This window comes from Sphaerodactylus townsendi, linkage group LG08 (genome assembly GCF_021028975.2).
Source record: "Sphaerodactylus townsendi isolate TG3544 linkage group LG08, MPM_Stown_v2.3, whole genome shotgun sequence".
Taxonomy (NCBI): Eukaryota; Metazoa; Chordata; class Lepidosauria; order Squamata; family Sphaerodactylidae; genus Sphaerodactylus; species Sphaerodactylus townsendi.
Window position 1 is genome coordinate 24,950,094 of NC_059432.1, and position 23,092 is coordinate 24,973,185.

Below are 23,092 nucleotides of genomic sequence, written 5' to 3' on the forward strand. Positions count from 1 at the left end.
ATTTAGGGCTGGCTTTGTGGGCAAACCTGGCCCTTGCGGTTCAGTTTTGAAAATAAAGCACCTTCATCTTACAGGAAGGCAATACCTTTACATCAAATTAATTCACCAGTGGCATTCCAGAAACTTTCAAGTTTGTGCTTTCAGAGCAGCATTGTGTCTCTAAAGCCCAGGCGGTTAATCTGAAATTTAAATAATTGCCTGGTCATTAAATTTTATACAAAAAAAGAACTGACTGTAAAACCAGGCAGCTATGTTATTGTGATTACAGCAATAGCAAAGCCTCCATTCGTTAGGTCAAAGTTACATAGCTGGAGAACATAAATTCATTTTTTGTGTGTGTATGCTTGAAAGATTAAGAAGAAATTGTTTTCAGACAAAGAGGTTTTCATTCAGCAAAGCGGATGGAGAGAGCAGTAAGTAACATTTTATCCAGCAAATGTTTTGCTCTTTCATTGTGGTGTGCTAGAGACAGAGACATTAGAAGCATTCTACAGATGGATATTGTTTTTGGTCAAGGTTACTCAATATTGTTAAATAAGTTGACACCATGAAAATTTTGAGTGTTACGACACAAAGAGAACTATTTGTGCCTAGCAGTCTTTGGTTCACGCTGATTTTGCTTGACTCCCTCTTACAGATACACTCAAATCGAAAGTTTGTGAGGATGGCCCTTTGGCAAGGAGCATTCATCTCTCAACATACAAACAAGTAGGTACTTAGCGGTTATTCTGTCGTAAAGGATTCATCTTGCTTTTTCAGCAGGGTGGTCTGTTGAATTATGACTTTAAACAGGTTTTCAGTTGGTTGACCTGGAGAACAATATCACTAAGTCAGTTGCTACCTTTCCTTTGACAGTCATGAAGATCAAAGGTGGACACATTCAAGTTAAACATGTTTGCAAACAAGTAGTTTTTAAATTGTTGTTTAATCGTGGAGTTGCATGAGAGTTTCACGCGTAATTGTGAAATAGACTATTTCAAGTATTCTCATTCTCTCTCACTGGCTCCCTTTCACACACACACACAAATGTGCGCCCGTGTGCTTGTAGATGGATCTGCTGAGATAAATGATGGTCTTGCCAATTAATTTTACTGACTGGAGTTAATATTGTACCTACAGCCTAGTGAAATCTTGTACTACAAGTAGTTCAAACTGGTGATTTAGTGTGACTGCAAATGGAAGACTCTTGGGCAGCCGTGGCCAGGCTGTGGCACCGCAGCTGCCCCGCCCTGCTGCTCCCATAGGTGCTTCCCAATGGTGTGGAGGACTGCAAAGCCCAAAATCCTTCCTGCTGCTGAGAAGCCTCTATGGAGCTTTGGGGTGTCTGAAGCAGAGGCGTACCTCCCATTGGGCAAAGTGGGCAGCTGCCCTGGGCGCCACCTTGTGGTGGGCGACAAAATTGCAGGTTTGTGAGGGATTTTGTATTTTCAGTGTTTTTCCGTTTTTGGCCTGCAGGGGGCGCAGATTTTAGGCTAGCAGCACCAAAATTTCAGGGATTTTTTTGGGAGACTCTCCTGATGATATCACCCAGGTTTGGTGGAGGAATAGTTTAGGGAGTCCAAAGTTATGGACTCCCAAAGGGAGTGCCCCCATCCCCCATTGTTTCCAATGGGAGCTAATAGGAGATGGGGGCTACACCTTTGAGGGTCCATACCTTTGGACCCCCTGAACCAGACTTCACCAAATCTGAGTGGTATCATCAGTAGGGTCTCACGAAGATACTCTGAAATTTTGGTGCTGCTATCTTAATAATTGCACCCCTGACAACAGGCACCCCCTAAATTTCCCCAGATTCTCTTTTTAAATTCACTCCCTTCCCACCAATGCTTGTTTTCTTTCTTTGTTTTATTCTCTCAGTGCCTAATAAAGGTTGTTGTTGTTGTTGTTGTTACAACCTACCCCCTTCGGCATGGATTTAAAAGGGAGAATCTGAGGTCCCCAGTTTAAACACCATTTAAAATGATGCTGTTTGGGGGTGGATTCCAGCATCACTTGTTTAAACTAGGGAGCCCAGATTCTCCTTTTAAATCCACCTTAAAGGGAGAATCTGGGCCCCCCCAGTTTAAATAACATTGAAAGTGATGCTGTTTCCCCCAATTGGGGGGACTGGATACAACACCATAAAATGTTTTCATAGCAGTAATAAAACATTTTGAAAGCATTTTGAAAATGTTTTCCAAATATTATTTCAGCTGTGTGGCATGGCCCATTGCTATGTTCAGATTTGTGAGTTGGGAGATGTTCTATAATGTGATGGTGACTGAAACGACCTGGTGGAAAAAATCATTGTTTGGTCATGGTGGGGGAGGGTGGCCACCCATGGGGGGGGCATGAAACTCAGGTTTTGCCAAGGGCTCAAGTTCGCCTAGGTACGCCCCTGGTCTGAAGTCTAATGTGCCGGCTGCTGGCATAAGGTGGTGAACAGCTGGGAGGAAGCCAACTAATGTAGGCTCCTCCCATGGCCACACCCCAGCCTGCGTGTTACACTGATGGTGGCAGGGGCAGTGGGATGCTGGCATGGCATCTCAGCATTGGAGAGGGCTGTAGCCAGAGGTGGGATTAAGCCTATTCGCACCTATTCGGTAGAATTGGTTCCAAAATTTTTCTCAATTTGGAGAACCAGTTATTAATGATTAACTCCACTAGAGACAAGGGCGTAATCTCTGTCCCTGGGTACAACAAACCTTGTCAAGTGGAGGATGCAAAATCGCCCCCAGGGCCCCCTGCGACCTCCCTGCCCCCCATGGCACTCCCCCATGTGTATATGAACTGTATGAAATAATACAATATGTAGTAATTCTATTTTTTTTGTTCATTGGTATAAAGGTTGGGAAAGTATTATAGGTAAAGATTTTTCATTTTCTTTTTCCCCCTTGAAATTTATATTCAACTACTCTTTTAGATTAAGGATTTTGGATCTCTCCCTCTGTTAGTTTTCTTTCAAGTGGAATAGATAAATTAATTATAGGAATCTGAAGGGGAAGTAGAAAGTAGGGAGCGAGGGAAATATGGGAAGGAGGGAGGCAATATAGGATGTTTTAGTTGGGGGGGTGAGAGAGATAGACAATTAGATATGTTTGTAATATGTTAACAATTGTATACAGTTTTTGGTTTCTCTCCTTATGTTATTATTTAAAATCAGTCAATATAATTATATAAAAAAGAAATAATACACTACCATACAGTATATTGCTTTTTTAATACTTTAAACAGTCATTATTTGAATCTAGAGGTGGGGGGAAGGGGAACTGCACCTCGGGCGCGCACGCCCTGCGTCCTTGCCACAGTCCCGCCCAGGAATGCCCCACCCCCGGAATGCCTGACCACGCCCTGTTGTGCCCCGCCCAGCCCCATTGGTGCTACACCACTGTTTGAATCCCACCACCATCAGAACCTGTTACTAAAATTTTTGAATCCTACCACTGGCTGTAGCGGCTACACGCTGATGGATTTGCCCCTTTGCCGGAGCAAGTACCCAGGGAGGACAAATCCACTATCACGGCCATGCACTGCCATCACAGGCAGATTCACCCCCGCCCTTTGAATGGAATCGAAAGTAATTCTAAAGAGCATTTTGGACTGACTACATTTTGGCCTGTAAAGTTCAGTAATTTAGCCCTGTGCTGCTGCTACTGCTCCTAACTACACTTCCCATTAATGGAAGGACCTTCTAACTGCAAAAGTGAGGGGACTGAATTCTTGCTAATTCTGTCTCCTACTGCAGACCCATTTCAACACCTCCTGCCCATCCTGTTCCTGGAAGACCAGCAGGGGAAAATTCAGGGGAAGTCAGAAAGCTTCCTTCTGTGTCAGCATTGCTGTGTTTCCATTCTGTGGGATACAAGCTCTTAAATCAAAATTAAACAAAGCTGATTCCAACAAGGGAAATGCAGAACTAGTAAGGATATTTAACATATGCTCAGAGGACTTTAATGGAAAACAGTTCCAGATATGTTGTATCAATGGGAGCTTAACTGTGGCGGCTCAGCAGGAAGTTACATATTGCATTGACACCTTTACTGCTCTTGCTGTCCAGGCAAAACTGGTAGTAAAAGTGACTCCAAATGCTGAACTTGTCTGTTTTAAGCCCCCTGGAATAATTTTGCAACTAGAATGCTCTTCCTCTTGTGGGCTGCAGAACTGCCTGTACAGGTTTTTCCCAAGTGTCTGTGTATGCAGCACAAAGATCTGTTACTGTCTGTCCATCACTGCTGGAATGGATATGGTGGCATTGCAAGAATACAGTACCCGTTCCATTGTTGGTGCTTAAAAAGATAAAAATATGATAACAACATAAACAAACTTAAGTTGATTATATACGGTAAAAACATTTCAAATGCCAAAAAAAAAGAAAAGAAAAGAAAAGAGGAAATGCAAATATACACTTTTTCTATGTGGATTCGTGGGGCTAATTCAGGAACAGATTTCGCAAGACAAATTGATTTAAAGCAAAAATGCTTTTAAGTCAACCATGGTGCCATGCAGAACAATGCAACAAAATGGACACTGCGAACACGTAAATGTGAACAGAAAACTGCAACAGATAGTCTCTCTGAGTTAAACTAAACAACTGAGTTAAACTAAACAACTGATTCTTCCTTCTAAAACATTGGGTGAGTTAAGTCCCACTTTTCAAGTTCACCAAGGTGTAGGATTGTTCTAATCCACTTCTCTTTCAGAAGATTCAGTTCCAGCAAACGGGACAATGCAGTAAACAGACCGCAATATACAGCTTGAAAAACATAGCCATGCAATAACAATATGTTACTACAGTAATAGAAATTAAACTAAATTTAATCTCCTCTTTAATAATTTTCACATGCAAAAATTCCCAATTACCTTATAAAAGGTGATAACAGCCCAGAAAATCTTATTGCCCAAACAAATAACCTCTCCTGATAACCTCTATACACTGACCTCTGCCCCTATCGGGCTAAATGATCAAGTACTTGGGGACAACAGTACTTGGGGAGAACAGGATAAGAGAACAGGATAAGTCAGTGAAAAGTCGATGAAAATTGCACCCCTTCCATTTAAGGAACTTTTTGGAGATCCAAGTCAATCTAATCATGTTTCACATGAACACATGTGCGTTTGTTAGAGTACCACAAATCTATATCCTTTGCTTTGTCTTCTTTGCAGACCTTTGGAATGATAATGTAATGTGGCAAGAGAGTCCAGAAATGGCCAGAGAAGAAGAACCAGGCGGCTCCTACTATGAGTCTTCTACATCTGAAGTAGGTGACTAGTCCAGATAAACCTAAAAACAAACAAAAAAACCACTCAAATCTGGTACAGATGGAATCTCAAATGATGTCATTTGAAACTGGAGGCCACTGTATATTAGAATAACAGGAAGTTGCTAAGTTTGCCTTAGGTCCTTTCTGCTGCAAGCAGGTTTTAAATATTGTGTGAGAATCCACTAAGTGTCTTCTAAATACATGCTTCATCGACATCTAATTGCGGGTGGGGAAGGTGGATGATGGGACAATATTCGGCTGTTTATCACTTTTTAAAAAGGCAGATGTGTACCCCAGAAACAATGTTACAGTGACTGCTGAGATAAGAAATGCATGCTCTCCATTTTTTGGTTTGGGAGGGCAGAAATTAGGTCACATTTTAAAAAACTGAAATAATGTTTGAAAGTTGAAGACATTTTGTGCATTCCATACACCAGTCACAATAGCCCTACATAAATTATCTGGAAGAAGTATTGCATTTTCCTAAGTTGAAATATCCTTGCAATCCTTCAGGAATTGTATGTGGTTAACCTTGTCTCTGAAACGGTGGTTTCCTACGGGCAGGATATAAATCTCCTACTCATGTATTTTAATGAGGCAAGATAATGGCTTTAAAGTTAAAATCTTAAATGTTCTGAAGCAGCACAATTTGCTGCAATCAGAGGAACTCGTTTCCAAGTTTGTGCATTTAGCCATGAGCTACATGCAGCCTGAATGTTGAAGCCACTAGGATGGGACCAGACAGTGAGGGAAGTAGGGATCCATATTTTCAGAGCAAGAATTCTTATAAGTTTTGAAGCATTCACTGTCAATGCCAACTTAATTGCTAGAACATGTTTAAATTTAAATACTATTTAAATTTTATGAAGTTAGGAAATGAAGCTCAATGCAGTGATCTTTTGAACACTAGAGGGTACTATTGCATAAACATGTGTTGAACTCTTCATATCTTTTGGTATAAAAACTGCTGGATTCTGACAAATAATTGATTTAAATCTCCTTCTGTTTATTTAATGCATCCTTAATTCACACTTATGGGGAACCCAAATATGATTCACTTTAGTTTTCCCTACCACATTAATAGCAAGCCCAGGTTACCTTATTCCAGGCAGAGCAGTCACATGTGAAAATGCTTTCACTGGTCGTAAAGAAGAGTCTGGTCTCCTGTACGTGGCTAGATGAGGTGATGGAATTTTGAGATGGTAGATCAGGACAAAAACTACTTCAAATGACAGGTGTAAAGAGTCACTTTTTAAATGCTCTGTTAAAAAAAAATCTCCCTGCAAATAAATAAATCAGCACATCAGGGAAAAGTATTCAACCCTAACCCTCAACATGTTTCTAGAGAATTATTAATGTAGGAAAACTTTGAAAAATGTGATTCCTTACCTGCAGTCATAGTACAGCCCGTTCTACCATTTCAGCTTTCTGCCACTTCATTTTTATTTCAATTTCCTACGTGCATCAAACAGTCAGGCTAATAAAGGTCAGCTCAAAAACTTTCATTAGTCTCGATTTTGGTGGTGAAGGAGTATTTATTCATAGTTTGATAACACATACTCTTTAGGCAGAATTCTTAGAACAAGATAAAACTCGGTGCAATAAGTTCTGGCCACAATAGCAAGGCAGCAGCGCATTCAAAATGCTGACCTCACCATGTGCCACACCAGATTCAAATGCTTATAAATGCTTTGATATGTCAGTGACTTTTAGGTTTAAAACTTTATATAAATTTCAAGCCACTAAATTGATACAGATATCTCTTCTTACATAGCCTTAGTAACATATCCTAATATTCAGCTAACATTCATTTTGACTGACAGAAGACTGATATATACATACAAAAGGGTTTGAAGTGATGTGTGGTCACCCCCCCCCCCTTCCTGTTTTCATTCAGAATAGATACAACACTAATACACATTCTATTAAAGAGACAAATGGCTACTATGTGGGGCCACTTCAGGTCAAGAAAATCATCGGAGGCCTGAAAGGAAAGGCTTAACTCCTGCCCCCACCCCCAAATCTGAAGTCCCAATCCCAATTGAGGAAACACACTAAGTCAGCGTCTTTCTGGAAGACATTATGCAGCTTTTGTTTTTGAAGCAACCAGTATGTTAGCCCAGTTGTTTGACTCATGGTAACCAGAGAAACCCTTAACAGAGGAATACAGATCAGCAATATTTGCATTAGACTGAGCTCTAGTTCACAAAAACTTGTCACAACAAATTCATTTGAGGGGAACCTGATGCCATAGAGTCTACCCTCTAAATCTTCCATTTTATCCAGGGAAATTGATTTTTGTAGTCTGTAGTGCAGGTCTAATTCCTGGAGAATTCCAGGCCTTTGCTAGAGGGTGGCACCCTTAGCACTCATTTTATATTCCATAGAGAGAGGCCAGGTTGAGAAATAGTGATCCCAAAGTCTCCTGGAGAACTTCCTGGATAAACATCGATTTGAATCCAGGTCTCCTATGTCAAGTTCAGTGCTCTGTCCTTGACATCTCACTGGCTCTCAGACTTCCACAGGTTTGTAACTGATCATTTGTGATTTATTCAGAAGTCCAAGTGAATTAAATGAGGTTTAATTCAAGTAACTATGAATACGATTGCAAATGTAAACACTTTGTAAATACTGTAGGTTCAACTGTGCGTTCAGCAGGGAACTGGACAAAAGCATCTTAAAATTGTCTTTATATGACAAATGTAGTTTAATACAACTTCTTCTCATGGCGGTTGGGGAACCATAGTATTCTATTGAGAAGTCATGGCTTTAAAAAAATGGGTTGTTTTTGAACAGACATGTCCTATGAATTTCCAAAATACAAGTTTTGAGGTAAATAGTAATAAAGTGGTTTGAGCAGAAAACATGCAGCAACCTTTCAAATATCATGATATCTCGGTGAATTCTTTTGTTTTGGGAGTTATTGAATATGTAGACCCCTGCTTTAGTGTTAAGGATGAAGCTGGGACCATTTCGGGTGGCGTTTTTCAGCATCAAGCAGCAGAGAATGTTCTGGCATTATGATAGATCTCCAATTTTCTGATGGCATAAGACTTGAGAGTATAATTTCACTCTTAGCTTAACAGTGCCTAACACACCATAGCTGGAAAACTGAAAAGCTTCTGTGTTTTTAGAAGCCTTTATTGTTTTATACCTTCATATAGGACGTTTTTATTGCCTTTCCCATTAACGGTATATTTGATGTCCCTCTTATTGTATAAGCTCCAGGGAGACCAGCTGACAGGAGTCCCTCTGTCTCCACTGGTTTCATGTTTCTCAAGAGAACTGCTTGTCCTTCACGGACACTCTTGGAGTGTTACACCACAAAAATAGTTTTGCCACTGAGTGCTGTTTCAAGCTGGGTGGTGTGTGACCTTTCTGTGCTGTTGAGAGAATTTCCTCGGGGAATTCATTGCTGATAAAATCTTTACACAAGGAACAGCAGCCACTCACGACTGCCATATATGTCCCCCCCCCCCTTCCACTTTCTAAGTTCCTCATTTACAGGCATATACTAACAACTGGCAAAAAGTTGACTGAGTGATTCATATATATATTAAGAAATTGATACACATAAACTGAAATCCCAAGAAATAGTAGAGACAAGGATTTAAATAGTCATACAAATTACAACTATTGGAACGATCCATTGTAGATGCACTGAACTGGACATCAGCTATTTAGTTTTGTCTTTAATACATTTTTGAACCTCTAGATTTAATGATGTGTGGAAAGAATTAAGCCAAACGGGGCTTCCACAGTGTCAAGCTGGCTTTTTAGCTTTGGTGTCAATCAGACAGGGAGTCTCAGTTGAATCATGTATGCCTTTCTTTTCATTGTGCTTCAGTGATATAGCAAATAACATTTCTAATTATTTGTACCTGTTTTATGTTAATCCACTTTGAACACTCCAGTTCAGCTACTGATTACGCTGATTTGCACTCCCAGTCAAATGCTACAAACAATAACTGAAGCTGGTATTAACCATGGGGATTTAAAAACCAATTTTGTCTCAAGATATATTCTCCCCTTTCCCAGAGCACCAAAATTCAGGGGCACTTGATGAACCCAATAGGGCGAATAGGGGTTGCCCACTGCTGCCTCTGTGGCTGGCAGAAGAAAGTAAAATGTTCTTAAAATTATTGGTAGAGATGGTTTTACTGTTGAATTTCTGGAGATTCCTAGAAAGGCATGACATCGCATACAGATTTTCCCCAGAAGTGACGTAACGCTGTCACCAGTGGAAGTTTGTCCCCCTTGCTGCAAGGCTTATGAAAGGAAGGGCTTGGTCTCTGTGCCACTAGCGTGTGAAAGAGGATATTGGACCACTGATCTGATTCAGCAAGGGCTGTTCTTACATCCATTTTGCTTCAAAGCTATAGGAGTTTTGACATACTGTGTGGCTTGATGATCTGAGAATAGGCTTTTCCTAGCATTAAGATGAAATGATAGAAAAACTTTAACTTTTGAGATTTGCCAATTATGCTTCTGCTCATTAAAAAGGCAGCATTCCAATTTAATTTTACGTTCAGGCATCACCACCAGCCATATCGTTTATTCTAGCTTTTTACTTTTCCTTGTGACATGACTGCAGTCCTTTTCAGTCACTGTAACATAAGCTAACATTTTAAAAATCTGATCTTCCATATCAAAGCAGAACTCCTTAAAAAGTCAGCTTTTTTTTCTTTTTGCAGTTTAAGGTAAACTTTGCACAGCCTTAGCTGCTAGATAGCTCAGATCAAAAGTCCTGCAAATTGACTGAATCTTAGCTCCTCTGCTGTAGGTGTATGAAAGGAAAGATAAAATGGGGAAAATTTTGGCAATGGACAGATTTGATTTTTGACCATTTTTCCTTTATGTCCCATTTTGGGACTTACAGATCCCCACAGTGCCTAACATGCATTAAAAATAACAGCTCAATCTTAAATAGACTGCATGGTAAATTGTGTATAGAATGTCTAATTGTTGGGGTCCCCCTTCTGCCTGTCTCAGTATTCAGCTATTTTTTTTTGGCTATCTCTAAGTACATACAGCCTGTCATTGTCTGTCCTCAGATTCAAAAGAAGCCAGACATGCATGACTCAAAGCAGTTTTGATCTTGGAGAAAGGAAATGACTCTCTCAATCTGCCAGGTCATCCTTTCCTCAATTTACTACAATACTTAAATATTAGCTTTTCTTATAGTGTTTCTGCTTTTCTGTCCTTGGTAGTGTTTTTGAAAACAGATGCTATAGTGCCGATGAAACCTTTCATTTAACCGTGGTTAAAACCTTACCTTTTCATAGAAGTTCTGCAGCAGTACCCTTTTTAAACCTCTTTTTATATTTTATTTGAATTTGTTTTCTTCTCTTTGTGTAGTTCTTGCCATTACAAATTCTCGTGTGTGTGTGTAGTTCTTGCCGGTACAAATGTCTAACTTCTGAGTTTACAAACTGTTCTTGCATCAGTTTAAAACAATGCTACACTGTGCCTTGTGTGTGTGGATAAATTTGCTGATGTGCAAAAACGAAATGAAGGTTTTTGTAATAGTTATGGAAGACACTAAAAAGATAGACCCTGAGGTGCTGCTCCCTTTCCCTCTGCAACCATACATGCACAGAGGTACAACAGAAATAAAAAATTTACATATAGTTTCATACTTAATATTAATGGTTATGTCTTGAATTACTGCAACCTGGATGCCTTTGTGTCTTGGTTTAGAATTTATTTTCTCCAGGATGTGGTAAAAATAAGTTTTGTTAAGACATACTAACAGATCATCATTCACTCTTGCAATTATAGGACATTAACCCATTCTTGTGTTATAAAAGGGATTCCCCTTCCCACAGGATTGAAAGGGCAAAAACACTTTAGGCTTCATACTAGCTCAGCAGTAGAAAAGTGGTTAACTAGGAAGAATCTGGCAAATTCTGGAGACTTCCATGAAGGAGAACTGGACAGGAGCCTGGAAATCTCCAGGAATTACAACTGATCTCCAGACTACAGAGATCCATTCCCCCAGAGAAAATGACCTTTGGATGGTTACTCTATGGCCAATTGGCCATGCCAGCAGGGGCTGATGGGAATTGTAGTCCATGAACATCTGTTGCCACAGGAGGTGGTGATGGCCACTAACCTGGATAGCTTTAAAAAGGGCTTGGACAGATTTATGGAGAAGTCGATCTATGGCTACCAATCTTGATCCTCCTTGATCTGAGATTGCAAATGCCTTAACAGACCAGGTGCTCGGGAGCAACAGCCACAGAAGGCCATTGCTTTCACATCCTACAGGTGAGATCCCAAAGGCACCTGGTGGGCCACCATGAGTAGCAGAGAGCTGGACTAGATGGACTCTGGTCTGATCCAGCAGGCTCGTTCTTATGTTCTTCTTATGTTCTTATGTTGTGCCAGAGTTGGACACCCCTGCTCTATGGCATTATACCTGGCTGAGGTTCCTCCCTTCTATAAAACCCACCTCCCCCAGGCTCCACCATCAAATTCTCCAGGAATTTCCCAATCTAGAGCTGACAACCCTAGAAAAAAGGAAGAATTTAGTATTTCCCATAGAACAGCTCCAGATACCACCAGCACTAATCAAATCTATAGCCCCTTCAGCACACGCAAAATAATGCGTTTTCAAACCACTTTCACAACTGTTTGCAAGTGGATTTTGCTATTCCGCCCAGCTTCAAAGAGCACTGAAACCAATTTGAAAGTGCATTATTCTGCATGTGCGGAATGAGCCTATTACTCAAAGTAACTGGTAAATAACAACTCTTGTCCCTGAGAAATATAACTGTTGCTTGTCTTAGATGTAGGGAAGGTGGTTCTGCCAACAACATTTATTGCATGGTGCTTATGACATCAATCTGAAGTGCGCAGCAACACCAATTTACCTGTCTGCAGCATGTGAAATGTTGTTCTAGTCAAAGTTGCCTTTATCCTGCAAGGCTGTGCCTGTCCAGGACTTGAACAAATCTCCTGCAATTAAATATCCAACCTCGCTTTGCTAGAGTGGGATTAGGAATATCTCCTGAAAGAAGAGCTAATCCCACCATCTTTCATTACCACTTCAGATTATTACAGCTAGAGTTGAACTGGCAATCTGCAGCAGTACAAATATGGGAGAGACCCTGTGACCTTAATGATAGATAATAGTCCATTCAACTCACTTTGCCCTGTAATGCCAGCATGGTTATCAGTGTGACTAAGAGGAAGCTGGCTTGCAGCGAGAGGGAGAACAAGAATGTAGATAGGATATGTAATTTGCCATTCCTCCTGTAGCGATACAAGAATATGTTGCAAATGTTTCATGCATGGGTAATTCAACGAATGCAAAGAGCAGACCTTGTGTTGATCCTAGAATTCTGCTTTATGCTCAGCAAGATACTGAAAGCAAGATATTACGGTCACTCTCCAAGCTATTTGATTCAAAACTGGGAGTCCTTTGTCAGCCATTTAACTGCTTATATGTCAGTGTGCACGTAGCATGGAGGCCCTGTAGTCTAAGCACAGGCGTAGCTACCATGGGGACATCCGGGGACAAGTGCCCCAGGCGCCACCTTGTGGTGGGCGCAAAAATTGCAGGTTCATTTGTGGCTTTCTGTATTTTTTACTGTATTTTTCAATTTTGGCCTGCAGGGGGCGCAGTTTTTAGGCTAGTAGCACCAAAATTTCGGGCTATCGTCAGGTGACTCTCCTGATGATACCAGCCAAGTTTGTGCAGTTTGGTTCAGGGGGTCCAAAGTTATGGACCCCCAAAGGGGGTGACCCCATTCTCCATTGTTTCCAATGGGAGCGAATAGTAGATGGGGCTATCATTTTGAGGGTCCATAACTTTTGACCCTCTGAATCAAACTTCACTAAACCTAGGTGGTATCATAAGAATAGTCTCCTGCTGATACCACCCAGGTTTGGTGAAGGTTGGTTCAGGGGGTCAAAAGTTATGGACCCCCAAAAGGGGTGCTCCATCCCCCATTGTTTCCAATGGGAGCTAATGGTAGATGGGGCTACCCTTTTGAAGGTCCATAACTTTGGACCCCCTGAACCAAGCTTCACTAAAACTGGGTGGTATAATAAGGACAGTCTCCTAAAGATAGCTCTAAAAATTTTGGTGTGTAATGTTACCTTTTAAACATTGCTCTCCCTGACAGGCACCCTGGGCAACTTTCTCCCCTTGGTTCTCTCTTTAAATCCACCCCCTTTGGAGTGGATTTAAAGGGAGAATCTGGGCTCCCTAGATTAAAAAAAATTGAAAGTATTGTTGAAGGCTTTCACAACCATATTCAACTGGTTGTTGTGGGTTTTACAGACTGTGTGGCCGTGGTCTGGTAGATCTTGTTTTTAATGTTTCACCTGCATCTGTGGCTGGCATCTTCAGAGGTTCATCACAGAGAGAAGTCTGTTATAAGAGAAGTCTGGACACAGTGTATAACAGACTTCTCTCTGTGATACACCTCTGAGGATACCAGCCACAGATGCAGGTGAACATTAGGAACAAGATCTATCAGACCACAGCCACGCAGCCCAGAAAACCCACAACAACCAATATTGACAATGATGCTGTTTGGGGTGGATGGGTGGGAAATCTACCCTGAAACAGCATCACTTTCAATGTTGTTTAAACTAGGGAGCCCTGGGTGTGTTCAGATTTGTGTGTTGGGGCATGTTCTATAATGTGATGGTGACTTTGAGATGACCTGGTGCAAAAAATGTTGTTTGGTTGTGGTGGGGGAGGGACGCTGCCCATATGGGGGGGGGGGGGCCGCAAAACTCAGATTTTTGTCCCAGGCTCCATTTTCCCTAGCTACGCCACTGAGTCTAAGTAGTGTTCTCAAGCCTTTTGATCTTGAGTTTCCTTTCTAAACATACTCGGCTTGAGTGGGAGCGGAAAGAACACTGGATCTCATCTTCAGAATGACCGTGACTTTCCATTAATAAAAATTAGAACATAAGGCATGCTAGACCACCTTTGGTTAAACTGAAATCCCATTCTGATAATCCTAGTTTGTTTTTAAATTTGCAAATGTATCTTACGGCATCTTTTTGCTCCATCAGGTCCAAATTGCGGCTTGTGGAGGAGGCTGTAGTTGCAACAAACTGTGCCCCTTCATTACTGTGTCTGCTGCACACAAGGGCACAGTTTGAAGTCCAAAACAATTAACAATGCACATGTTTAATTTTTACAGTTTGCAACTTTGCAAGCCGCTTTGTTCAAAAAGTGAAAACTCCATTCCACTCCCCAGGGTTGCTTTGGCTGTGCTGTTTATTTATTTATTATTGCGGAGGGGTCTCTATGGCTTTCAAAGATTCTGAAGCCCTTGAAAATGTGAGGCCTTAACAGCATGTCTAGACGGTCTATTGTATTCAGTCCTGAATTTAAATAGCTGCTAAAGGATCTAGATTTTCTTCATGAAGCAACTCCTCGTCCACTGATGTCAGAGCCACACAGGCTTGCTAGCTCTGCGTTTTTTGTCTCTGAACGGGTTTCCTGTTGCAGTGGGGTTTAGACTCGTAGAACAGGAAGGTAAATTGCAACAGAATTAGAAGCAGGCAACCATTTGGGATCACCAGGACCCCCTGTTCTTGCCCTATTGCTGCCTAACTGGCATGATTATGATACCTCTTAATAAGCATACAGTGAAGAGAAATTGTTGCTGTTCAACTATTTAGGGTTGTCAACCAATTGCTGGCAACCTACCAGAGATGGATGCAGACAGGCACATGTAATACATGCTGATGCCTCCTAGGGTATCACACCAGCATAATGACATCACTTCCCGGATCACACTGGAAGTGAAATCGTGGTATCAGAACACCACATATCCACCATTTTTGAGCACCATTTTGCTCAAACATGGGTCATTATTACAGAGCTCCTAACATCTAGTGAGAGATATTCAGCTCACTCTAGATCTTACCTGGTGAGAGAAGAAAGATCTATTCCGCCCCCCCAACAACCTTACACCCCCTCCAAGTGTCACCTGGAGTTTCCCTACAGCCTGAGAAACATTGGCTTACCCTTTTGGAAGGTGAAGACCAGACCAGACCAGACAGTCTCAAATGAAGTCCCAATTATCCCACATTTTTGTAGTCCCCTCCACTGTAAAGTTTCATGTACATTGTGGCACATGTTTACAAGGATTGTGACTAAAATGCCACAAGCCTATGTACACACTTACCTGAGAGTAAGCCATAGAACACAACTGCACTTTGTGCTGAGTAAATCTAGATACACTTAGATTTCCTTGGACAAATAGGCCTTCCTGTGGCTTAGTGTTCATAGGTCTCCTGCTATGGGTGGGAGATATTCCAGCAAGTCAGAGCTGCCAGCCCCACTGGTGAAAATAGGGGACTTCCTGTAGTTGCCACTGCCCACAGCTGCTTAGAGAAATAGTAGGAGAAAAATAAGTTGTCAGGCCACATTGTGATGTCACTTTCAGTGACATCATGCCTTTCAAAGAATCACTGTCACTGATGCCCCCTTGTGTCCCGCTCCTATCTCCTGCTGATTGCTAAGTCATGTCTGATAGCCCTACAGCATACCCAGTTATTGCCCGTTGGCACCTGGATCACTGTCAGGAAAATAGGGAAAGATTTGGAGCGGGGGGGGGGGTGTCATTCCAGTGGAAGTGATGTCATAACATAGGAAGATTTCTGAAGCCTGGCAACCCTACCTCATAGGCTTGTCAGTTTCTTGTTGGGGTGGGGGGTATCTCCCGCCCCAAGCTCCTAGTTCTCAACACTGTTCTTGCAATAAGTGGGGAAAAATTAATGTAAACAAAAGTTGCTGTCAGGAGATGGTGTGACATCACTGCCACAAAACCCTGTCCTGGTTCCACATACCCAAAGGTGTATTTTGAAGCACAAGTTATATTTTAAGTAAAGTCAGAGGGATAGCTGTGTTCCTCAGTTGCAGCAAAAATAAACAGGAGCCTTGGAGCTCTTCAAAGACAAAATTTTATTTCATTTTATGCAGGAATAAAATTTCAATAGGCTTCTCCTAATGCTGTAAAAGCTAATTAAAATAAATGCAACACTCTTTCAAAACCATATTGCAATTAACAATAAAATAAAACATACGCATAACATTTGTCCTGGCTGCCTCTCTTGAAATTGTAAATGGGAGCCCCATGAAAAAATCACTAGCTCAAATTACAAATCAGAGAAGGTCTCTTATTGGAACCTTCTTCCGAATGTCTAGCTTTATTTGGGGTGAGGGATTGCATCATATGAACCCTCTGGAGTGGGGCCTTACCCCCTGTAGACTGGCCATTATCCTGTTCCTCGGTTGTACTGTGAGGCTAACAAGAGCTAACCCGCCCTTAATATGTAACAGAGCTAAGGAATGTGGTCCAGCAGCTATTTGGCATTAACTAGCAAAAACTGCCCAAAACTTGCTGCTCTTGGAAGAAACCGGACAATTTGTTCTGGGTTTATTTCCATACAAAGCAAGTCTGTGATACTGAGAGAGCAGGAAGTTAGTTAATACATAAGCACGTGCTGGATCTTACCTATTTATGCAAAAGTATATCCTGCTGAACTCAAGAGCCAAGAAAATGTGCACAGGACAGCGTTCTAACTAATGTCCTTCTGCTGTAATAAATGCACAGCTGCCCATTCTCGCAGAGAAATCCCATCTCTAGAGTCTTTCGGTCAAGGGAACTGCAGGTGCGTGTCCAGCATCGTATCAGCAACAGCCAGCTGCCAGCAACACACCCGGCTTCCCCACGTATCCAACAGCGCATCAGGCGCCCGCGCAACGCAGTCTGGGGGGAGCGACGGCGCACATCAGAGGAGAACTCGTCAGCGGGTCACGTGACGCCGCTGGCGGGCAACGCCCACATTGCTCAGCATCTGGAGCAGCAGCGAGGCACGTAGATGGCGAGCAGCTGGTCACGCTCCAAGTTACCTTAAGAGGACCAGGACCTGTCCTTTAAAGGAAAAATGATTCCCAGCGCGCGTAGTAGGTTGTTTTGCCAAGCCCTGTTGCAACACGCTGGCAGATGTTCACCAATCCTCCCCTACTGGACGTTAAAAGAGGACCACTTTCCCAGTGCAGGAATGGCCTTTTGCCTGCGGTCCTTTACATTGACTGATCCATCAGGCGAGGTCACATCACCACGTTGTGCTTTGCAATTGCCCTCCCCAGTGGCCTGCGCTTCACGCCCAGCAGGCTGGGCGCTCATGTGCTGGGAAGGATGAGCCGGCTACCTGTAAAATGCTGTAGGGATGTCTCCGGCATGCGTAGGGGACGTGCGCTGAAGCCGGACCCTCTGGGGGTGGCCGCCCCTCCTCCTCTTCCTGCCCAGGCGAGGCGAGGCGAGGCGGCCGGGGCTGTCCATCAGCCGGTGCCTGGAGATGGCTTCTTCCCCGACGCGTCCCAGCTCGCCTCCAGCAGCCAATCGCGGCGCAGGAAGTGGGCAGGTTTTCTACTCGGTCACCGTCTCGTGGAGGAAAAGGGAGAGGAGGGGAGAGAAGGCAGCATCTCTCTCGCTCTCTCTTTTTTTTGTTACCTTGTGGGAGGGGGCGAAGGAAGGCGCGGGGGAATCTGGCGCTTGCAAGAGGTCGAGCAAAGGCACCGACCGAGGGATCTCCGGGCGTCGTGCCGCCGTCCCCGCTTTGTGTTGGCCCGCCGCGCCACGGAGAGAGCTCGTCTCTAACCAGCCAGGATGATCGCCGCTCAGCTGCTGGCCTATTACTTCACAGAATTAAAGGATGATCAGGTCAAAAAGGTGAGACTCCGACGGGACCCATCGGATGCCGGGCACTCTGCACGTATGCTCGCTGCTCGACCGCTTTGCTCCAGTGCTGGTTGCGAAGGAAGTTTTAAAAAAAAAACATGGAAAAAATTTTTTTTGCATAAAAAATTCACCGGGAATTTTAAACCGGTTTATTTGATTCCCTGTTTCTGTGAGCGTAGAGTTTATATATGCATGCAACAGAAGCTGAGCGAGATGGACTCTTTGCAAGAGGCGGTGCACGCGCTGCGGTGCCCTTGAAAGAGGATGGGGAGGTTCTCGCGGCCGAGGAGGAAATCCAGTCATGGTTCCCTCCCCTGCCCCGCCAGGCCCGTGGTGGCCTCGCCTCTCCAACGTTGTGCCTGCCTGCTATCCTCTAGGAAGGGACTGTGGGAAATGCCACTGGCTATTTATAAACTTGGGTACTCGGGGCCTACTTATTTGTAGATCTGCTTTCAACTGTTAGGGCTGGATGTAGCTTTTTTGGGGGGGGAGGGGAAGGGGGGCACAAAACATAAACTCAGGTGTATTTCTTGTAACTTGTAGCTGCCAGAGGGTGAAGGTTCGGTCAGGTAGACTGAAAAGGCCAAGCCTCTTGCCTGGATTCGAAAAGAGGTGAAGCACTGGATGGCTATGAAAAGGAAATTGGAGAAATATTTTGTATAGTCGACCACTCACATTCACCTCGATTGCATATTGTCTAGGACAGGGGTAGGGAACCTTTAACACTCAAAGAGCCATTTGGACCCGTTTTCCAAGGGAAAAGAAAACACTTGGAGCCGCAAATAATTTTTGACATTTAAAATAAAGATAACACTATATATATAGGGTTTTTTTACCTTTTACTCCGCCATCTCTGAGAAGATAGATGTGCTCCTCGCTCTGCCACCTGCAGGGCGTGGTAGCAAGTGATGAAGCCGGCAGCTCGGCCTCTTGCCGTCAGCCGGGAAAACACTCACTACCAGCTCCAATGGGCGTGGGCTTACAGGAAGCTCCGAGGAGTGGCGCCGCTTCGCATCTGCGGGTAGTTGGTGCTGCCTTTAAACCCTGCTGCCTGCAGGGGAGGCAAGGATGGGGCCGGCGGCTCGGCTCATGGAGCCACAGTGCAAGGGCAGAAGAGCCGCATGCGGCTCTCGAGCCGCAGGTTCCCTACCCCTGGTCTAGGAGATCTTTTTAAGGACACATAACCCAATTGTGGGGCATGTACTTTGCTTTTAGGGATGTTAAAAGGTGTGGAGGTAGGCCTCTTCTGGGGCGCTGGGCTAAGATACTAACATACTGATTTTCCAGTCCCCATTGGTAGAACTGATTATTGGGTTTTGCGGAAATAATCTCATTTCAAAGATAGTGAGATAGATATGTATCTTTCTGTGCTGTTAAAGGCTTATATAGTTTAGGAATATGTCTCTGACTGTTTCTATGGGGTGAGGGAAGAGCTGATTATGACAAACAGGAAACCATGTTGGATTGGTACAGTACAACTCTATGAATGAACAGTTTAAATTTACTTAAAGCAATATTGCATAGTTGACTTTTATGTGCCAGATGTTTGTCCTGAGGATTACTATAGCTTTCCTTGTAAAAAAAAGTGCTTTGCAAAACTGTGACATCGAAACAAATTCCATGACTTGCCTTCACCTTTACATGCATTGTGCTTTTTTTGTGAAGGCACAATATATTCTGGGTGTGGTGTTCAAATGTAAACAGTATTGTGAAATCATTAATTTGTCCTTCCTGTAAGATGTGACAAATTGCATGAAGGAGTGGTTGTTGGTTATTAAGCATAGCTTCAGGCTCTTAAAAGATGACTTGTGACTTTCTTAAGGAGTTGTAAGAGTGCGTGTTTGTCAGTGCTGGTTGCATCGATTTTTGGACACCTCTCTGACTGGCTACAATATTCACACATATTCCCCAGTAATGTGACACTAATAGCAGGGGGAAGTGGCTCTCTATGTGGATGAAACTCAGGCAGTGCAATAAGGATGGCTTGTTTTGTGGTAGACAATGACTCAGAAATACTCTGTTAAATTCTCTGGAATCTTGATGAGAATGACAGTGTCATTAACTCATCACCTTTGTTTTGTTTTGTTTTAGCCAAACATCTTATGGATCAGTTGAAGCACTGGCATTTCAGATTTTTTTCTTCTTCCTAGAAAATCTCTATCCATTCCTCTGCTGTTGCCAATATAGTTTTGCTGCCATAGTTTCTGAGGACCAAAGAAGTTCATATGGTGCTGAATTTTGTGAAAAGGTGAATTTTGGCTGTACCAGCAGTACAGAGATCCCTATAAAAAGCAGATGTACCACTTTAGTTGTAAAGAAGTTGGTCTGCCCAACTTTGAACATTCTGTAGGATGGTTGAAATATGGCTTTTTCTTTATGAGGAACAGTATAGGCTTCGGTTTTTAACATTTTGGCCAATTGACACTTTCCCAATGGATTGTGTTTAACAGTTTACTTGTTACATTTGTTTTGATTGTAGTGATGATGTTTCAGGAGGGTTTTCTCCTTTATCCTCAAAACAACCTTTAGAGTTAGGTTTAGCTAGGAGAGATTGACAACAGAGAGACACCGAGTAACTTTTCTGGTTGAATAGGTCATCAGATCCAAGTCTCCATGATCCAAGTTTGGCAGCATGATTAAGTTGCTGGTGAATGTGCTGTCTGTTGCCGTCTTTAAAGTTATTGGGAGATATTTTGCCAGAATATCAAGTCATGTCTCAGATTTTTTAAAAAATGTAATTTGAGATGCTATCAAGGTCATCAGTACGAACTTCAGATCAGATGCAGGAAGTTCCGAGTGAGTCACGAGGCCTTTGTAGACGGAGCACCTTGAAATTTATGCTCCAGTTATGTCAACATGATATTAGCTGCTGCAAGAATTTCGGAAACAGCAAGGCAGATCTTGAGAATGTGCGGTATTTTTGCAGATCCCGTAATGGGGAGTAGATTTGCCTATTGCTGACTGTATTCATTTGATTTGTACTATATTTGACGTTTATTTTGGTATTAGCTCTTATAAGAATGACTAAACTTATGGAACGCTATTTGGAAAATCTTATGTGACAGATGTTTTGTGACTGTTGAACCTGAAGCTTGAGCTTGTAAGTGGCAGGTAACTTAGTTAAAGCTAGCTTTTGCATTGGTGGGGGGTGGGGGGTAGGGGAGTTCATGCTGGACCCTTCCCCCACCATAACAGGACTGCTTCTCAGAAAAACTGTTTCCTCACAAAGTTTTTTTAATTGATCATCATGTTGCCAGTGCAGAGTACTTGACAATTTGCACTTGAAATGAAGATTCCAGACTCCTCAGGGCAGTGACCCTCACATTTTTTAATGCCTGTGGGCACCTTTGGAGTTTTGTCACAGGCTAGTGGCCACAATGACAATGGCTGCCACAAGAGGCAGAGCCAAGCATGGTGGGAGGGGATAAGAAAGTAGGCCTGAAAAGCATGCCTGAAACATGATTGTAACTGTTTATGATTGACGGAGGAGGCGGAGCCATATACCCCAAAAAAACCAAGTTGGGTCCAGCAGGGCAATGACAGCAAACCACCCATTTCCCTACCAGGCCTGGCACCAGCCCTCTCAAGCCACTTCTAACCTTCCCCTACCAAACACCAAGGGACTATTTTTTACTTTTGCCAGACCGATCCATGGTAGAGGGAGGATTCTGTTTTAAGACAGTGATGCCTCTACCCATCCTGCCAACCCTCTGAGTATTTAGCAATGCAGTGCCAAAATGGGAACCCATTCTCTGCATTGGCTAGTGTACCCAAAAGGACACATTCATTTGAATTGCAGATGTATTTTAAAGTGAAATGGGAAAACACGTATCATCCATCAGTCTCTCTCTCTCTCTCTCTCTCTCTCTCTCTCCCCCCCCCCCCCATTAACTCATTGAAAAACCTCAGTGGAGCACATTCTTGGACATGTTTACTAGGAGAAATCACCCATATATTCAAATGAACCAAGTTTGAATGAACTGTGCAGTCTATTGCAGCCTTAACATCTCGGGCTTCCTGTTGAGAGTTTGAAAGAGGTAATTAGTTTCCCTTCCTCTCCCCATAACAGACATCTTGTGAGGTAGGTGGAGCTGAGAGAGTTCCAACGAACTGTTGACTAGCCCAAGGTCATCCAGCAGGAACGTTGGAATGTGGAAACACATCTGGTTCACAAGATAAGCCTCTGTCACTCAGGTAGAGGAGTGGGGAATCAAATCCGGTTCTCCAGATTAGACTCCACCTTCTCTTACCCACTACGTCAGGTTAGAAGAAGGATGAGAGAGATTAAAAGAAATGTCATGGGGACAGCTTTCACTGAAACAATGTTATGTTAAACTGCATAGCCATTCAGATCTTCAGTGGCAAATGAGAAACCCTGTTGGGCAAGGGCCCCACCTGGTGGATGTCAAGAAAAGTGTTGGCGGGCACCTGTTGGGCACTCCTGCCACAGGGCAATCCAGTTTCTGATCACTGTTTGTTGTCATGTACCTTTCACACCTTGTGTGCATTGGACTTCACACCCATCCTCTGTGTTCGGTAACTGACATTTTTTGCCCATCTTAAAAAAATGGGATGCATGCGTAGTGCTTCTTGGGATTAACTGAGAGCTGAATTTATTAAAAAAACCTTTTGAATTTGAACAGTGCAGCTAAGGAATATCACTGGATCCTTCTACCACCTGTGGAAGCATCTCCACAACTGCCCCCTCTTTAATTAATTAACTCTCTGTCCATTTGGACAAGATTTCTGCTCTGGAAAAGCCAATGAGAATGATTCCTTCCCTGATTAATGAATTAGGTCCTGGCTAGATTGGGCAGAACAATGAGGGCAATTCCCCCCCCCCCCCATTAATTAGTCCTTGCTAGGTTAACACTGCATTTAAATGCAAATGTATTCCTTTCTCCCTCTATGTCACTCTTTGCAGTTCAGGCTAGATAGGTAGCTTGAGCACAGAGTTAAGTGTTGGCATTTTCTTTTGTTATGCTAATAAAAGTAAGCCATGAGCCACCTGAGCCACCTGGCTCTCCTACCTCAGTGACACCGAAGTCAAAGTATTAGGTACTGCGTACAAATGATAGTAATGTTCACCTTGCCCCCTGAACAGCAGAATACATATGACAATCTTGGTGA

At 42.9% G+C, this 23,092-nt stretch overlaps 1 protein-coding gene across 1 annotated transcript in view; it reads left to right on the plus strand.

Annotated features, from left to right (window-relative positions):
- The first annotated feature begins 17,650 nt into the window (after positions 1-17,650).
- The window catches only part of LOC125437547 (hexokinase-1-like), a 51,686-nt gene continuing 46,244 nt past the window's right edge, over positions 17,651-23,092 (plus strand). The window contains exon 1 of the mRNA XM_048505211.1: positions 17,651-17,953. Coding sequence (XP_048361168.1) covers positions 17,891-17,953 — 63 coding nt within the window. The 5' untranslated portion in view covers positions 17,651-17,890. The remainder of the gene's footprint in view (positions 17,954-23,092) is intronic.